Source organism: Embiotoca jacksoni, unplaced genomic scaffold (assembly GCF_022577435.1).
Source record: "Embiotoca jacksoni isolate LCO1_2020_lvr unplaced genomic scaffold, fEmbJac1.0.p SCAF_7, whole genome shotgun sequence".
Classification (NCBI taxonomy): Eukaryota; Metazoa; Chordata; class Actinopteri; family Embiotocidae; genus Embiotoca; species Embiotoca jacksoni.
The window spans coordinates 14,337,925-14,356,529 of record NW_027185425.1 but is presented as its reverse complement, the minus strand read 5'-3'; the positions used below and the strand labels follow the sequence as shown (position 1 = coordinate 14,356,529).

General features: G+C 39.2%; 2 protein-coding genes across 2 annotated transcripts; both read right to left on the bottom strand.

The window, feature by feature from the left end:
* Nucleotides 1-2,436: 2,436 nt before the first annotated feature.
* Nucleotides 2,437-9,151, bottom strand: LOC138214731 (sodium-dependent neutral amino acid transporter B(0)AT1-like). Its single transcript, XM_069176511.1, has 12 exons — nt 8,953-9,151; nt 6,915-7,055; nt 6,698-6,835; nt 6,437-6,618; nt 5,829-5,939; nt 5,634-5,746; nt 5,356-5,484; nt 3,993-4,149; nt 3,712-3,916; nt 3,433-3,592; nt 3,157-3,319; nt 2,437-2,598 (listed from the first exon to the last, which is right to left on the bottom strand). Exons 1-12 carry the CDS (start codon nt 9,149-9,151, stop codon nt 2,437-2,439), a joined length of 1,860 nt encoding a protein of 619 aa, XP_069032612.1.
* Nucleotides 9,152-11,866: 2,715 nt separating this feature from the next.
* Nucleotides 11,867-17,519, bottom strand: LOC138214808 (sodium-dependent neutral amino acid transporter B(0)AT1-like). Its single transcript, XM_069176626.1, has 12 exons — nt 17,321-17,519; nt 16,505-16,645; nt 15,911-16,048; nt 15,601-15,782; nt 15,369-15,479; nt 14,256-14,368; nt 14,038-14,166; nt 13,784-13,940; nt 13,455-13,659; nt 13,199-13,358; nt 12,246-12,408; nt 11,867-12,076 (listed from the first exon to the last, which is right to left on the bottom strand). The coding sequence occupies exons 1-12, from the start codon at nt 17,517-17,519 to the stop codon at nt 11,867-11,869; spliced, it is 1,908 nt and encodes a 635-aa protein (XP_069032727.1).
* Nucleotides 17,520-18,605: the final 1,086 nt, after the last annotated feature.

Genomic DNA, 18,605 nt, shown 5'->3' with positions numbered 1-18,605 from the left:
TCACGAGAATGGGACTATTTAAGGTTTTTGTGACCTTGACCTTTGCCCTCCAAAAGCTAGTCAATTCATCCTTGGTACCAACTGAATGTATGTGCCAAATTTGAAGAAATTCCATTAAGGCGCTCTCAAGATATTGCGTTCATGAGAATGGGACAGGCATATACAGTATATGTATGCACGTATAGATGGACGGACAATCTAGAAACATATGTGTCCAGCTACAACTAGGAACATAGAGGTGGCACAGTCATTCTCATTGTCCTCTCACAGTTATAAGATCTGGTGGTTGAATCCATACTTCCAATGTGTAATTCCGCTTTCATGATATTTTGCAAATAAGTCACCCGTGCAGAAGGTATATGCCTGTCCCTACTCATGTTGTTGTTTTGCCCTGCAGCTCATATAGGGTAGATAACCTTCGCAGGGTACTCTGAGGGTGCTGCCACTAATGATAATGATGAGGACAGAGTCCTGCTTAAAGAGTCCTGCTTAAAAAGTATTTTTACCTGCCAGCCACCCGCCACCACTGGATTCACATAGAATTGAAGATAAGATAAGTTTGTTAAGTTAAAATTCTCTTACAACTTAAAACTGACAGTAAACACTATTTTCTATTATCTTGGCCTTTTTAATAGTCAATGTGAAGCTATTATTTCACACTCATCATTTACACTTAGGCATCTGTTTTAACTTTGAGATGGACGGAGTTGGTTTTCTGTTTAATATAATTTATTGTTGTAATATATTTTGCTGTATAATTATATTGAAATAACGGTTGTTTTATTTTACAGACACAACAGACACAACACTGCATTACCAGTTCAGCAAAGTGAGAAACCAACCCAGTTCTCCAGAATTCCAGAGGCCACTCAGTTGCAGCGTTATTACATTGTAAGGTTATTTGCAACTTTGTTTCCTTGAGGTGTTTTTATTCTTTACTAAAAAAGCTAATTGACAGTGGATAATGCTTTAAATATCGATTTTGCTGCAAAGAAGCTACGAGCTCTAAAACTAATGCTTCACAGACATCTTTAATCCTGACAGGACAGAAGATCTATACAATCACCACAGTTTCTACATGGACAGAGAAAGTTACCAATTCAGTGTCTAACCAAATGTGAAATATGGTCACGATCTCCCCCTGTTCCTGAATGAAACGTTTTTTTTGCAGAGTATTTTGATGTAACAGTGAAGGTGACCTTTTGGAAAAAAAATCCAACCATCAATTTATCCTTTTTGATAATTGTGTGAAATGTTGTCATAATTCGCATATGCATTATTTAGTTATGGCCAAAAATGTGTTTTGGGAGTAATCCTTGAGTACAAATGATAGTTTGTGTCAAATTTGAAGAATGTACCTTCAGGAGTTCTTCAGACATCGTATTCACAGGAACGGGACGAATGGAGAGGATGGATGTGAGGTCATGTTGACCTTAACCTCTGACCTTTGATCACCAAAACCGAGTCAGAGTGAACATTTGTGCCAAATTTGAAGTAGATCCTTACAGGTGTTTAGGAAAAATTGCATTCATAGGAATGAAAATATGTGAGGTCACACTGACTTTACCTTTGACCAACAAAATCCAATCACTTCATCTTTGAGGCAAAGTGAACGTTGGTGCCGAATTTGGAGAAATTACCTCGAGGCGTACCTGAGATATAATGTTCATTAGATTAAGTTGATTTGAGGTCACAGTGACCTTAACTTTAGACCATCAAAATCGAATCAGTTCATCCTGGCTACAAAGTAAACCTTTATACTAAGTTTGAAGAAACTTTCCCAGTGTTCTTGAATTATGGCATTCACAAGAACGGTACAGACAAACAACCCCAAAATATAATGCCACCTGCTATGGCTGTCGTTGGCATAGAATCATAATTAGGGTTGGAAAAAAGTTAATTTGAAAGGGTTCACAAGTTTATTCTTGGATAGCAAATAATGACCATGTCCACCATGCAGTGTTCTGTCAGTGTGAGGTCTCCCTCTCTTGGTTTATTTGCCACACTACATCTTCTGCTCGTCTAAACATTTGTACTGTAGTTATAATGTCCCACACACACCGTACTAACTCATCAAAGATATAATTGTGTTTAAGACCTCTCATTACATTTATGTAAAGTTAGGGGGGCAATCATTTATTTCACAGACAAAAATCATTTCAAAAGCAAAGATATATACACTTAATTTAGAGAATAACACGCCCCTCTGTTAACAGGATAAGCAAGTAGAAAACATGTCTGGATGAAAAACAGCATTTTGCAGAAGTGTGATTACTTTACTAAAGAGCATCAATAGAACAACACTATTATCCTATAAAAGTCCACACATGAATATGAATAGACAAAATATTGGAATCCAAATACTGCAAATCGATCTTATCATTAATTAATCTTGCATTCTGCTGTATGATGATGACATGTATGACTTTTAAACAGTTAATTTTTTTCTCTGGGTACCCCTTTTTTCTTGCAGCAAACAAAGACCAGCCGACACAATGCATACAACGGTGCTGCCAGACTGGGGACTCCTGCCAAAACAAAGATGACAGCGTTGATCCATGAAGGGTACGGTACTGATGCCAGAGATGGAAACCCCATCTGTAAACCACAAAACGGTATGATTAGTGGATAATAGTTGTATATCATAGCACTGCAAACTTTGATTAAGTATGGTTGACTACTTAGACGAGCTTGGCCAGACTATTTCCCACAGCTTCAGTTTTCCACCGTAATCATAGTCTGGACATGCTGCTCATATTAACATTTGCCCAGCAAATCTGAAGGGCAGACCAATCAGCTACTAGTGGCAGTGGTTAAGGATGATGACTATGAAGTCAAGTGTATTTATTTATTTATTTTTTTTAAAGGTAGTTGCAGTTGTTAAAGCTTCTCCAATAATTTTAAAATTAACCAGAGGTTGATGCTCGGTAGAATGCAACGACTGTGAACAATTACTTACGGAGCGTACCCAGACCCATATATTCATGCAGTGAACTCTGGAAACAACAGGTTATTGACTACTGCCAAGTGGCTTACATTCTGTACCTCAAAGGAATAACATTTACAAACATTTAGCATGCCTTGTTATTCATGTATATTGTAATGAAGGAGACATTACAGGAAAGAGAAACATAAAGACAGAATTTGTAAGCTTACAGAGTTGGGATCCCAGACTAGATAGGTGAGCTCTTGTTGGGCTTGAGTCACCAAGTAGAAAACCAAGATAACCAGGACAATTAGAGGACTGCTGAGTCTCCATGAAACCTGCCAGAAAATGGAAGGCTTATGCCCAACCATGAATTTGATGTCGTCATTAAACCTGCAACACAAGAGAATTTTCTGATCATTTTTAAATACATCCTCTTGCAAAGAAAATGGTATATCTTGCAGAAAAAGACAGCGTGTTGCTTAAATGCTTGGACTAAAACGAACCTGTCTATGCCGTAGATGTAAACAACCGCAATCATCTCAACCAATCCGATGGTCAGTAGTGGAACAGATCCAGCAAAGTTGTCAAAGAGAGTCACCCAATAAATTCCTGAATGCTGCGCAAACAGGAGGGTTATGATGAAGGAGACAAAACATGTAAGTCCTGAAACACACATGCACAAACACAAAGGAGGTGGTGTTACAACACAATCCGGAGACAAACACATTTGGAGGTGAAAAGTTCAGGAACTCATTCAGCAGATGTTTTTAGAACTTAGTTACCAGTCAGTACTTCATGGGGCCATTTTTTAGGAAATAAACCCAAGTCTTTCAAGGGGACCACCACCCCCTCGATGTTGCCAAACAGGGTTGAGAGTCCCAAGCAGAGAAGCATAATGAAAAAGAGGACAGACCAGATTGGGGAACCAGGCATCTTGGTGATGGCCTCTGTGAAGACGATGAAAGCCAGACCTGTTCCCTCCACTCCCTGAACAAACAGAACAGATTAGAGTAAAAAACAATGATAGCGTAGGAATCTCAATGATCTTCATCGCAACAGTCACCTCACTGAGAAGTCTCTGCATGTCACAGGTTCTGATGTCCAGTCCAGGAATAATATCAGGATAGGAGCTGTTCAGATGAGTAAAAGCTGCTTCGTAGTTGTTAATGGTGATGCTGTCCTCAGGAAGATCAAATGCATTTGATAATCTCATGATGTTTCTAGGGAGAAAATATGTGAGATCAATGCCTTCGGATTCACGCTATAAAATAAGTTTAGATTTTCTGTCTTGTTCTAGCAATACTCCCATAAAATAATATCTACACTGAAAAAGTTACTAGCTGAGATCATTCCTCCTGTCTCTGCACACAGTTTTGCTGCCATGCTGCCATAATCACAGTGACAATGCTACAACACTTATGTTCAGCAGGTATAATGCTTAACATGTTTAGTTAAGCAGGTTAGCATTTGTTCGTTAGCATTAAAAAAAAATTTACAGTCGAGGTTTATGTGAAGTTCTATGGTTACGAACTAAACTACTGGACAAGCTGAAGGTTTAATATTTTAGTACTGACCAATGTGGGGCACTGAATACCGGACTGATAACCCGATTGATCGACATTACCATGCCATTACTGCAATCCCAGTTTGGCTCCATCCTCCAATTGACCAATGAGTCAAGAGTTTGTTTTGAATTTTAGTTTCAATAATGGCTGTTGTGGTAGAGCGAGATGAAGCAATACAAACAGTTCTACCAAAGGTGGAAAACACTGAGAAATTGAAACTAGAGCAAGAACATTGCCAAAGATTTTTTTTTTTAAGTTGGCAATTGTCATTTACCACCATAGTTGCACTCTGCTCACAATGGGGGAGGGTCTCCGCACAATGTATGTTATATGGTGGTCAATACCGATTGGTCAAAGGCTGCTCCAGTAGATTCAAAATTAACCTGAGGTATTCGCCGATTCGGATGCTATGAATGGAAACATCCCTATTTGGAGCTTGGCCAGACCCTCTCTATTCACAGAGTAAATTTAGGTCTGCTAACACAAAACTCCAGTCCAGTTGCAGCTCCAAAACTTTAAAACAGCCACTCCCTTCAGATCAGGTCGATTTCTTCACTACCAGTTTTCAAATATTGATCGAAAACATTTATTCTAACCGGCACTTCCAGATTTCCGCATGAATTACTATTTGTACTTATCCTTGTATGTTGTTTTCTCTTAATATGGTTTTTTATTTCTGTCAATTTTGTTATGGCTTATTAATTTTTACTGGATTAATTGAATCAAGTCCAATTTGTATGTTGTGCAGCTCTTTGATTAACTTGTGTTGTGTACAAATGTGCTATCTGATTACATTTACTTGACGTGACCACGAGATGGTGTACTACACCTTTTGACAACTTAAAAATGAACTGTACTCACTCACTGATACAGGTGTCGTATTTCTCAGTGGCTCTGAAGCCAATAATGGAGTAGGTGACTGTGGCAGCATAGATTGAGGTGAGGCCAGTTACAACAGACAGGATAATGGCATCTTGCACGCAGTTGTTACTTGGAGAAAGAGATACATTAATAAGTATCAAGAAACACACCACGTTTGGTTCTTTGAACTCGCTTTTTGCAATGAAAGTAAGAAAAATATCAGATGAATTTGCTACTAATTAAGAAAACCATGGGGACTCTAAATGTCGGTCCCTTACTGAACAGGGTTGTAGCTTGAGAAGGAGATGAGGCCTCCCCATGCCAAACCAAAGGAATAAAAGACCTGAGCGCCTGCATCCAGCCAAGTTGTAGGTTTAATCAACTCATCCACCTGCAAGGGTAAAGCACACCTTGTGATGCAGATTTGAACTATGATATATGACTTTTTATTTCTCTCACGATATGAAACATACGTCTGGTGTGAAAAGGAACTTTATTCCGCTCAGCGCGCCTTTGAAAGTCAGTCCTCGGATCAGGAAGATGGCCAGCACTATGTACGGCAGGATGGCTGTGATGTACACTGCCTGAAGTCATGACAAGAAAACAATGGAACAATTGGTCATGGACGTGTGATTGAACTTTAAATCTGCATCAGTTATCCTCATCCTAATTTTCGAATTCAAAATTTCTGATCATGCTGATAACAGTAATGTATCGTTATTGCTGACTTGCTTACAGTAACTAGCCAGCTCTTCGCAACAATACAATGACAATACTTTTTCTTTATCTCCATGTCCTTACCACAGATCATAAACTGGGAAGAATGCTGACCTTTCACCCTGGACATACACCTTTGACCTCCATTATTTTAATTTATTGTATTTATAAATTAGCACTTAATGCAAATTTAGGATGATTTGACAGTCCTCGTTTAAAGTTGAGTGAGCTTAAAAGATTAAAGAAAAACTTAGCAGAAGTACTATTCCCAACCAACAAATGAAGTAAATGAGTAATCCATTGCAAGAAGAGCCCAGGGTGGCAGGGATTAAAAAATGGTCAGTGGATTTAAGATTCAACAAACCTTTCCAGAAGTACTGATGCCCCGTATACAGCAGATAGCGATGACTGTCCAGGCAGCTAACAGACACATTACAATGGGCCAGTGGATTCCTCCAGAGTCAGCTATCGAGGTTGAACTGTTCAGAGTCACTCTGTAAAAGAAATAATCCACGGTGGAGCTCTGTTGACACTCGGGTACAAATCCTGAAGGGGAAACAAAGATACATTAACAATAACCCAGTTTGGGTGTTGTGTCAGGGATGTGTGGGCTGAAAATGTATACCTGTCCTGTTTTCATTGAGTGGACACTGGGTCCAAGGCAGCGGATCTTGAAAGGAATTGAAGAGATACCACAAGATCCAGGCTACTAAGGTGTTGTAGTACAGTCCAACCAGAAAGGACACCAGCATGGAGGCGATACCTGAGGCACAGCATCATAAACTTTGACATCTCACTCACAGGAAGTCAGATACTTTTGCTTCAGTGACTATTGTACTTACCTACACCAGTCAGATAAGGGTTGATGGACCTCCACACTCCAACGCTGCCTTTCCTGAGACGTTGGCCAATTGCAAACTCCAGCAGTAGGAGAGGCATTCCTTCAAGCACCAGCAGGATCAAGTAGGGGATCAAAAAAGCACCTGGAAAATGTATGTCATTATTGGTTGGGAGGTTGATAATTTTTTATTCCCACACATGGTTCCTAAAAATAGGATTTCAAAAGGATGTGAAGGACATTCTGTTTTTCTATCAGAGAACTTTGAATCCTGCACAAGGTGGTGTCTCTTTAGGACAACCAGTCAGTTGGTTTATTTGTCTGGTCAATCAGCTGGTTAATCAGTCCGTTGCTTTGTTACAGGCTGAAATATCTCAATAACTCTTGGATTGCTTGTCATGTAATTTTTTGAAGAACTTCATGGTCTTCACAGGAGGAATCCTGATGACACGTTGGTGATGCCCTGACTTTTCTGGCAACACCATGATGTTCGCATGTTTTTAATTTTGTTTTTTTGTGAAATGTCTTGACAACTGTTCGGTGGACTGCATGGAGACAGCAGATTAATTTGGATTTGTTTCTCTAATCAGATCTTTAGGACAGACTGTCGGCAATGTTATTTGCAAGTGACCAGATCGGATTGACCAGACATCGGCAACCCATCTGCATTGGTTGCGCCATGCGCTGAACTACGCTGGTGATGTGTCTTCAAAGCGCAGAAAAGTACAAAGTGCAAAAACAAAGTGCTAGCCGACAATTTATTTCAGTGTCTGTTCACAGTGTGTTGTTTTCATTGCCCTCCATAGCACCAACATCCCCACTCTCTGATAGCACTCTGCTCGTGATAGCATAGATTATGCTCCCTTAGTCACTAAAAGTTACATCTTCATTGGATGTCGTGTTGCAAGTACTGCAAGAAATCGGGACTGAGACGCACCTGTAGAAATCTGATTGGAATCGCATTTTGGATCGCATTTCCAGTCTGGCAGTCTGAACAAAGCCTTAGCCGTTCAGGTCAGACTGTGTAAGAGGTGTTCAGAAGAAGTCTATTAGATTAAGCACTTCCCGCAGCTCTCTGAATTTTAGAGCTTTATATTTTGGACAAAGCTAATTGACAACATAATACAACCTGTGGGGACGTTGGCAGGCTTGATATCTGAATTATATGTGATATGATTTTAGAAAGAACGTTTCCAATTCCAGTATTTAATAGCAGTTATGCCTTAACAACATTATGCTCTCTAAAGTTACAGATCTGTTCTTGCGTACAACTGATATAGGCAAAGACCATAAATATTTTAATTCACTGTAAAGAATTTTTTCTTTACACTGTAAAGATTTTTTTCTTTACAGACAAAAAAAAAGGCATGCAAATTCACAACAGTGTAACACTGGTGTTGTATTGTTTTTATGTACACATTACTAATGGACACTGCCACGGAAGTCACTGACATGGACTATGAGCTGTGTTTTTTTGCTGCATGGGCTCAAACTCTACTTAACAAGGCAAAGAAAAAGAATAAATTATATTTTCAAAATATACATGCCTATAAAATTGTTCCATCCCCTGTGGCTCAACAGTGACCCACAGATATTTTTGAAACAAATGTACGCAGTATGAATGCATAACATAACATCTGGCATTTTGTTTCAAATATACAGCTGACCTCAGGGTCTCTGTCTGAAAGTTAGCCATTACTCTTACTCTTAAGAATCATTCATGTAACTTGATGGCAAATGCACTTGCACTGTCTTGTCACCATTAATGAGTGATATATTAAACCCATCTTGTAGCTTTAGGTTCAAAGGACAAAGGGTTTTGCTGAATGTGGAATGGTAAAGCTCACAATTTAGCCACAACACTTTTGTCCTTGTGTAACCTGACACAAAAACATACATAGTATATAAGGCACCATAAATTGATCTAAATTCCCCTTTAATCAAAAATAATTCCTTAGTGCCACAACCACACATTAATTTGTCCATCAATCATTTCCCAACATAACCAGATATGTCAATCTCTCCTTTCTGTTTTAGCTCACCTCCTCCATGACTTTGACACAAGTAAGGGAATCGCCACACGTTGCCAAGCCCGATGCAGAAGCCCACACAGGTTAGTATGTACTGGGCTTTGTTGTCCCACTTGGGCCTGTCCGCAGCCCCCTCCTTTTCCATCCGCTCTAGATCGTCGTGGCCTGGGATCCGGAGATCCAGTCCTGGGTTAGGAAGCACCAGTCTCATGGCAACCATACTTGAACTGAAGCCGAGAAGTGTTCTCTTCTATACTAATGAGGCATAATGAGGGGTTAGTGTCCACGTATGGATGTCCACACAGGAGCACTCGGCAAAGATGAAACAAGTTTACAAGCGTGCCACACATTAACCCGGGCACATTCTGAATTGATATTCTGCATGATGTATTTTAATAGCACAGATAACATATATAACCACTTTATTTTGCTCTGAACCAGTGAGAAGATTATTAACAGTTCATAACAGTTTATGGCAGAGTAAGTCCAGTGTTGTAATATACAGTTGAAACCAGAAGTTTACATACACTGTGCAAAAAGACACATAACACTTTTTTTCTCACTGTCTGAAGTTAAATCAGACTAAACCTTTCCTGTTTCAGGTCCGTTAGGATTACCAAAATTATTTAACTTTTGCTAAATGTCACAATAATGAGAAAGAGAATATTTTAGAGAATTTTTCATTACTTTCTTCAAGGTCAAAAGTTTACATACAGTTCCTTAGTATTTAGTAGCATTGCCTTTGAACTGCATGACTTGGGTCAAACGTTTTGGGTATCCTTCCACAAGCATCTTACAGTACTCTGCTGGAATTCTGGCCCATTCCTCCCGACAGAACTGGTGTAACTGAGTCAGGTTTGTTGGCCGCCTCGCTCACACACGCCTTTTCAGATCTGCCCACAAATTTTCGATGGGATTCAGGTCAGGGCTTTGTGATGGCCACTCCAAGACATTGACTTTGTTGTCCTCAAGCCACTTTTTAACTATTTTGGCAGTATGCTGAGGGTCATTGTCCATTTGGGAGACCCATTTGCGCCCAAGTTTTAGCTTCCTGGCTGATGTCCTGAGATGTTGCCTTAATATTTCCAGGTAATGTTCTTTCTTCATGATGCCGTCTATTTTATGAAGAGCTCCAGTTCCTGCTGCAGCAAAACAGCCCCACAACATGATGCTGCCACCTCCATGCTTCACAGTTGGGATGGTGTTTTCAGGTCTACAAGCTTCCCCCTTTTTCTTCCAAATGTAACGGTGGCCATTATGGCCAAACAGCTCCACTTTAGTTTCATCAGACCACAGGACATGTCTCCAGAAGTTAAGGTCTTTGTCTTGGTGTCTTTTTGCAAACTGTAATCTGGCTTTTTTATGTTTCTTTAGGAGTAATGGCTTCCTTCTTGCTGAGTAGCCTTTCAGCCCATGTCGGTGCAGGACTCGTTTTACTGTGGATAATGACACTTTCTTACCAGCTTCAGCCATCATCTTCACAAGGTCTTTAGCTTTTGTTCTGGGGTTGATTTGCACGTCGGACCAAAACACGTTCATCTCTGGGACACAGAGCCCGTCTCCTTCATGAGCGGTGTGATGGCTGGACATTCCCATGTTTATACTTGAGTATAATTGTTTGCACAGATGAACATGGCACCTTTAAGCATCTGGAAATTGCACCCAAGGATGAACCAGACTTGTGGAGCTCCACGATTCTCTCCCTGATTTCTTGGCTGATTTCTTTTGGCTTTCCCATGATTTCAAACAAGGAAGCAGAGTGTTTGAGGTGTGGCCTTAAAATACATCCCCAGGTGTGCCTTCAATTAACTCACATGTTGTCAGTTAACCTATCAGGAGCTTCAAAAGCCATGACATCATCATCTGGGCTTGCCCACGTTGTTTAAAGACATAGTACTTTTGGTGTATGTAAACTTTTGACCTCAAAGAAAGTAATATAAAATTCTCTAAAATATTCTCTTTCTCATTATTGTGACATTTAGCAAAAGTTAAATAATTTTGGTAATCCTAACGGACCTGAAACAGGAGAGGTTTAGTCTGATTTAACTTCAGACAGTGATAAAAAAAGTGTTATGTGTCTTTTTGCACAGTGTATGGAAACTTCTGGTTTCAACTGTACATCAAACATGACAACTTTGCAATACAGTGCTCCATAATAGGTCAAAAACCTTATAAACACTACAACAGTAGGCTAAAAGCTACTGACATCATATATATGACAAATATATTAATGTATTGCTTGAAAAACTCTCAGACATTATCACGGTATGTAAAAAGATTTATTAAGAATTAAGTCCTCTTGAGGATTATTTACAACATATTCAAATAAAAGGTTACCATATCAGGTAGTAAACTAACAATATTAAAAGAATAGTTAGATATTTTGAAATAGATGTATTTGTTTTCTTAAAAAGAATAAATGAGAAGATTAAAACCACTCTCATAATATGTGTGTGAAGCTCCAACCAATGGCTCCAAGGTTTAACTTGCTATAAAGAGTGAAACAACCAGCATGGCTCAACCACAAATTGTGACTTTTTGCTACTTATAGTACTTTGTACAGTTTAAACAAATAAAATATTATAATGTGTTAATTATTAAGCTTTTTCTCGATCTTTAGGGCTAGGCAAAGCTAACCAGCTATTGGTTGTACTTCAGCTTCATACAAAATGGAATCCTTGAACAGACAAAGTACACTCACATGACACAAAAGGAAACTAATATTACAATAGTGTGAAAATCTGTATTAATTCAGCTTTTCTTCAAAGTCTTTTAAAGAAAATACTTCAACATTTACTTCTGCTTTTCAAAGTTAAAAGCTAGTAGTCACTGAGGTGTACTTTAATCATTACAGGGCATGAGAGAAAAAACTCGATGTACATGATATACAAGGAGTCCATATTCACATTAAATAGTCATAATCCATCTAAACCTTAATTTTGTCAATCATTTGCATTTTTCCAGAGATTGTGTGCACTGAATCGTCACTGTAGTCCTTCTCCTTGCAACATTTCTTCTGGAGGAATTTGAAGAAGGCAAAAATGGGGATGGCTAAACTGGGAACTCCAGCCAGGATGAAGATGATGATGTAGATCCAGGTAGGATAGGGACGCGCTTCGAGGGTGGGAAAGCTCTCCTGTGGTCAGAGTCAAGGGAAATGTTACATTTTATAGCACTGTACAAAACAAAAAAGAACTGAAATAACAATAGTTTGTTTAAAACCAGTGGCATATTTTAGGACAGGACTTCTAAGAAGGTTTTAGGCTGCAATTTTGATAAAACCTGATTCTTGGAAGCACACTTACCGCCTCCTCGTCCCACACTAAATAGGTGAGAGTCTTGGTGACTTGGGTAACGAAGTAGAAAATCAAGATGACGATCATGATGAGTGGGCTGACCACTCTCCATGTCAACTGCCAGAAAATATTGGGCTTGTGGCCGACCATAAACTCGATGTCCTCGTTAAACCTGTTTGGTAGCAATAAGAGGGAGACATAATGTAGCTGAGCATGTATGAAAGCGTCCATAAAACATGACCTTTTGCTTTTATTAGTTACAGTACATAAAACAACATGTGTGGCTGCTGGCGTGTGATCAACAGGTTGATGATGAGGTGAACTCTAGCCTCTTGTCTTTTGGTGAAGCTAACTTTGTGTCCCAAGTTCATACATGAAAAAACATAACATTATACCACCTTTTGCACATCTTACAAGCTATATACATTCTATTAAACTTCAAATTTTATGTATAATTACAGTAAAAATAACATGTTTACTTCTTTCATCAACAGTATTATTGAAACTCAGCAAAACGTTCATATTTTCTAGATTCCTAAGTAGCATTGCTACATCAAAATGCGCACTCTGTATTACTCTTATCACTCCTATGATGACTTAGACACATTATATCTACTCCAAGATCAGAATATAATGCTGTTATTTTCTGCTTGGTTTGAACTGTATACCGATCTACTGTTTGCCTCACGAAGTATCAGACACCAACATTGGCCTGTTCAGCAACCGTCTCTGCCTCATGTAAATAACAAGACTAAGAGTTATACTAGGGCCGGATGAGGCTGCATTTGGACACAGTTTTGGTTAAAGCTAAGTGCTATTGTAAGCTTGCAAACATGCACAAAATGAAAATGCAAACATGCTGATGTGTGGCAGGTGTAACGTTCACCATAGTAGCTGAAAGGTTACTCTTTTTGGACACAGAATCTGCAGCCTACTAATGACCACCCCCTGGACAGACTCACCTATCTATACCGTAGATGTAGATAACGGCGATCATTTCACAGAATCCGATGACCAGTAGCGGGATAGAGCCTGCAAAGCTGTCAAACAGAGCTAGCCAATAGTTCCCAGACCGAAGAGCAAATATGAGCCCGAGAGCGAAGGAAACAAAGCAAGTCAGACCTGCAGAAAACATTAAAAACAGGTGGTCACACTCCTATTTCCAAATCCAATTTTCTAATGCAGATATGAAAAGGTTATTTTTTATGAGAAAATTACCACAGAAAACTTCTTTGGGCCAAGTTTTGGGAAGTATGTTAAGGTCTTGCAAAGGGACCACCACTCCCTCGATGTTCCCGAACATAGTCGAGAGGCCGAGACAGAAGAGCATGACAAAGAAGAGGACAGACCACATGGGCGAAATGGGCATCTTGATGATGGCCTCTGTAAACACGATGAAGGCCAAACCGGTTCCCTCCACACCCTGGAGGAGTATAGGCCAAATATTTCAAGCACTGATTGCATGTTAAATCATTTCTGTGGCAATAAAACTAGATAGATTTTAATTAGACTAAAAATATATATATAAATAAAGGTTCTCTACTGACCTGACTGAGGAAGGTCTGCAAGTCGCAGGTCTGTAAATCCAATCCTTGGATGACATCTGGACGTGTCTGGTTGAACTGGGTCAGCAAGTCGTTGTAGTTGCTATCTGTGATGCTGTTTTCCGGGTAGTTAAAAGCATTCATCAGCTTCCAGATGTTGCTGCAAAAAAAGCACAATGCTATGAGTTCAGTCTGATCCAGATTCACGTTCACTTTGTTTGGTTTAAAAGTCCTTTTTTGGGAAGTTTGAGACTCACTCTCCCATGCAGTCGTCAAATTTTTGCGTGGCCCTGAAGCCGATGATGGAGTAGATAACGGTTGCAGAGTAGACCGAGGTGCAGCCGTTGATGATAGAAATGACAACGGCGTCCTGCTCACAGTTGTTGCTGCAAGAACATTTTGAAGGGAGGTGATGTGAGGAGAACAACGGCACAGAAGGCTCCCTTTTGATTAAGCAGTCGAGACAATTACTCACTGAATGGAGTTGTAACTGGAGAAGGAGATGAGACCTCCAAAAGCCAAGGAGAAGGAGTAGAAAACCTGAGCCCCTGCATCCAACCAGGTCGTTGGATTCATTAACTCATTCACCTAAAAGAGGAGCAAATGAAAAGTTTATTCTCAGTGAAGCTGATAAGTACTTCATCTTGAATATTTTTCAGGAATATTTAAAACAGACAGTTAACGCTCTTTTGCACTGTCACAGCCATTGTTAATTAGTGTGTGAGAGTATTTTACACCAGGATGTTCTGTTTATCATAAGTTCAATCTTCCAAGGAGCATAAACCATGATAAAGAGTTGGAAAAATAAAGGTAATTGCTAAATTGCATCAGGTAAATTGGTTTTAAAATTGTTATCTTCAGTATATTACCAATGTACTGCCTGCGCTGTTTTTCAACCTTCATTATCAAGCCTTTTATCGAACAGACTCTGTCTACACAAAAAGAAAAGTATTACAATTGTCAAATATGGGAAAATAGATTTGAATCACTTGGGGTCACATTTACGCCAATATAGTTGAATTACAATGCTAACAAAGAGAATACTCAGATCTTCCAACAGGTCAAACTATTGTTTGAGTCTTGCATAATGTTAATGAGAATTAGTTCCTCGCTGTTGTGTGCTCCTGCCATTAAGTTACATTGCAGGTTACATCCATGTCTGTTCAGACTCATATAACACATGTAGTGAGGACTTTGAAGGAATTTGATAAAAGGTATGAAGTTTATATTTTTTACACCAAAAAGTAATTGGTTCAGTTCATCTTTGAACCAAGAACAAGTTGAAACAAATTTGAAGAAAGTCCCTCAAGGTGTTCCTGGAATATCGTGCTCATAAGAATGGGACGGATAGATGGCACAGTCGTGAGGTAAGTGACCTTGACCTTTGACCACCGAAATTGAATCAGTTCATTCTTGGGGCCAAACAAATGGTTTTGCCAAATTTGAAGAAAGTCCCTCAAGCTGTTTCCAAAATATTGCGTTCACAAGAATGGTTTTGACGAACTGACGGCCAACTTGCAAATGTCACTGGTGCAGAGATATGATTAATGTGACAGATGTTGGTTGGTGTATATCCAGCAATGCTTACATCTGGTGTGAAGAGGAACTTGATTCCCTCAAAAGAGCCTTTAAGAGTCAGTCCTCTGATGAGGAAGATGGTGAGGACCAGATATGGCAGTGTGGAGGTGATGTACACAGCCTGAGAAATGAAAGAATGACACATCATCCAAAGATCACTCAGCTACCTTTAAACTTAATCGAATGTATGTGCAATAATCACTCTCACATTAGATTTCTAAAATGTAATGTGACTGTCAGACCTTGCCAGTAGTCTCAATGCCACGGATGCAGCAAACATAGAGCAGAGTCCAGGCAGCTACCAGGGCTAACACCATCCACCACTGCAGACTTCCAGCCTCATCAATAGCTGTTGAAGTATTCAGTGTCTCTCTGTACCAGAAGTAGTCAACGGTGCTGCTCCGTGCACACTCCTCAACTAAACCTGCAAAGGAAAAGCAGATAGCAAAAGGCTATTTTAGGATTTGCGAAAGAGGGTGTGAACAACCTTGGAAGTTAATGTTATCACAAACTATACATTTCACACTGTTATCTTTATTAAGGAGGGCTTACCTGTCCTGTTTGCATTGAGAGGACATTGGCTCCAAGGCAGAGGATCTTGAAAGGAGTTGAAGAGGTACCACATGATCCAGGCCATGATGGTGTTGTAGTACATACCCACCAAAAAGGAGACAAGCAAGGATGCAATACCTGTAACAAAATAAAAACGTGTTAATACTGCTGTAAAGCAGACATAATGTTAATCTTCGCTATCTTAGTTTAATATGTTAGCATGGTAAAATTAGCCAACTAGCACCAAAAAAAGCTGATGCTGATGTAAATGTCTTTAGTTTTGCAGGTATATGACCTGATCGTGGAGCTAAACACATCAAGGGATCACTTAAGTACAATTTGGGGGAAATTGTAATTGCTTTAAAAATGAATGTTTAGCTAAAATCTATGTCGTGCCAAGGTCTATAGACAGGAATTTCTGCAGAAAATGTTATATTAATCCATAAAATGTTCAGTTGGGACCAATGGGGCGACCAACCTACAGACCATCATCATTGCCATCCCTACAGCTATGCCACTGATATAGTAAACAAACAAACAAACAAACAAACAAACAAACTCAACCAAATAATGTTTTGGTGTTTTTGTACCCACCAACTCCCGTTAGGTAGGGACTGATTGAGCTCCACACTCCCACGCTGCCCTTCCTCAGGCGCTGGCCGATGGCAAACTCTAAGTGCAGCAGTGGGATTCCCTCCAAAACCAGCAGGATAAGGAATGGGATCATAAACGCTCCTAAAAGTAGAATATGCACGTTCGTAATGAGTTAGCAATGTGGTGTGATTCATTTTATTAAACACTTTAACAAAGGAAAGTAAATGTTCAGGAGTCAATTTCACTCATAAAGACGCCCATAAACTGTAAAAACATTTGTACTCGTTTTATTACCTACACTTCAAGAAAAAGACTCACGTGTTCACTTTTGCTTTACATTTAAGTTTGGGCAAACAAAATTGCAGTAATTGTTGTAGCTTCAGTTTACAGAAATCTGCAAGTTGATCAAAACAGATAAACTGTCTTGTTGGTGTAAATATATTCAAAGATTAATTGAAAAAAATATGCACTTCCCTAAATTCCAAGCTAAGAGTAAACTGGTACTGACAGTTTGTGTGCACTGCTACATATACATTTTTCGTGGTCTCTGCTAAAAGCTCAAACCCCTTTTTCAAACACACAAAATTCAATTTCAAAAATTCAAATTCCCAAAATGTTTCAAAATTCTTTTATTTTCTTAGACTTTGTTGTGATTTCCCAAATGGGACAATTTATATGTATTCGTTAAAAATTGTGGCATTAATTTTGAGTTTTTAGCTGGTAAAAGTAAAGAAAAGTTACACTGACATTTTCTTTTCTGTCACTCTGTCTGTATTACAATATGTTTCAGATGTAGTTCCAGTCATCCTTGCCTACCTCCTCCATGGCTTTGACACAGGTACGGGAACCTCCAGACGTTACCAAGTCCCACACAGAAGCCCACACAGGTGAGCAGATACTGGGTTTTGTTGTCCCATTTGGGCCTGTCATCAGCCTCTTCCTTCTCCATCCGCTCCAGCTCTCCATGAGATGGGATTCGGCCATCCAGTCCTGGGTTTGGTATCTTCAGCTTCATGGTGGCTGTTTGTGAACCTCACTGGACACAGATTTGGAAAATGGAGCCGTTGAGTCGCCCTTTGATAAAACGTTTTTAGACTTGCTGCTTTGCAAACCTTCAAGCTGGTTGAAGCTTTCCGAAATGATCTCCTCCGTGTAAACAGTTACTGATCCTCTGTGGACTGTCTCTCCTTCTGAGTCCTTTAACCCTACTGTGTGTCCTGGCGAGAGAGACAGAGGTATTTACTGTGACCTGAGGCATCTGAACTGCAGTTATCAGTAGCTCATCATCGTCGATGCTGCATTATGTAAGGTCAGCAAGTCTAAAAGGAAAAATGTTCAACCCTCTTGATAATGGTTTAGACATTACATGAGTTGCCGTCACCACATTTTTTTTCCTGAAAGATGCGTTTGGTATTCATTAATTTTGTCAACACTTTACAGAAATAATACAATATGTGGTTGAAATAATTAACACAAAATAAGAGACATTTATATTAGAGCAAGTCCATAAAATACGTCTTCATTTCTAAATCATCATTTCTCTTAAATGTAAAATTTAATTGGCGCCCAATAAACTTTAAACTGTAAAACAAAGCAAAATGTTTGCCTCACTTTGTTTGACAGAAAGAATAATAATTTATCATAACCATCAGGTCATGCCTTTTCACAGTCCTAGAGAAATCAGATTGTTTAATTGCACAATTGAATTTATAGCCTATCATCTCAGTGCTTAAATGCACATTGGGTCCATGTTCTGACAGTGATAATCATTTGAGTACTTGTTAAAATGTGACAAAGTTGTAAAGGAGCGGTTCTAAGTTTGTTTGTGTATCATATTTTCTTCCTGGCAGCATTACTGTCATGCAATTCATAGTGCATAAACTAAACAGAGTGTTCCTTCCTAATTCAATTATTAACCAAAAAAGGTTTGCGTTGGCATATTCCGACTGAATTTTCAGCAGTCATATACATTTTTTAGAATGGCTATAAAACTATCTATGCATCACTGTTATAATAAAAATATGTAATATCCTTTTCCTTGTGAAGGTACAGAAAGTTTAACCACCAAAACGTTTTTAGTTCAGGTAGTTACATTTGGACA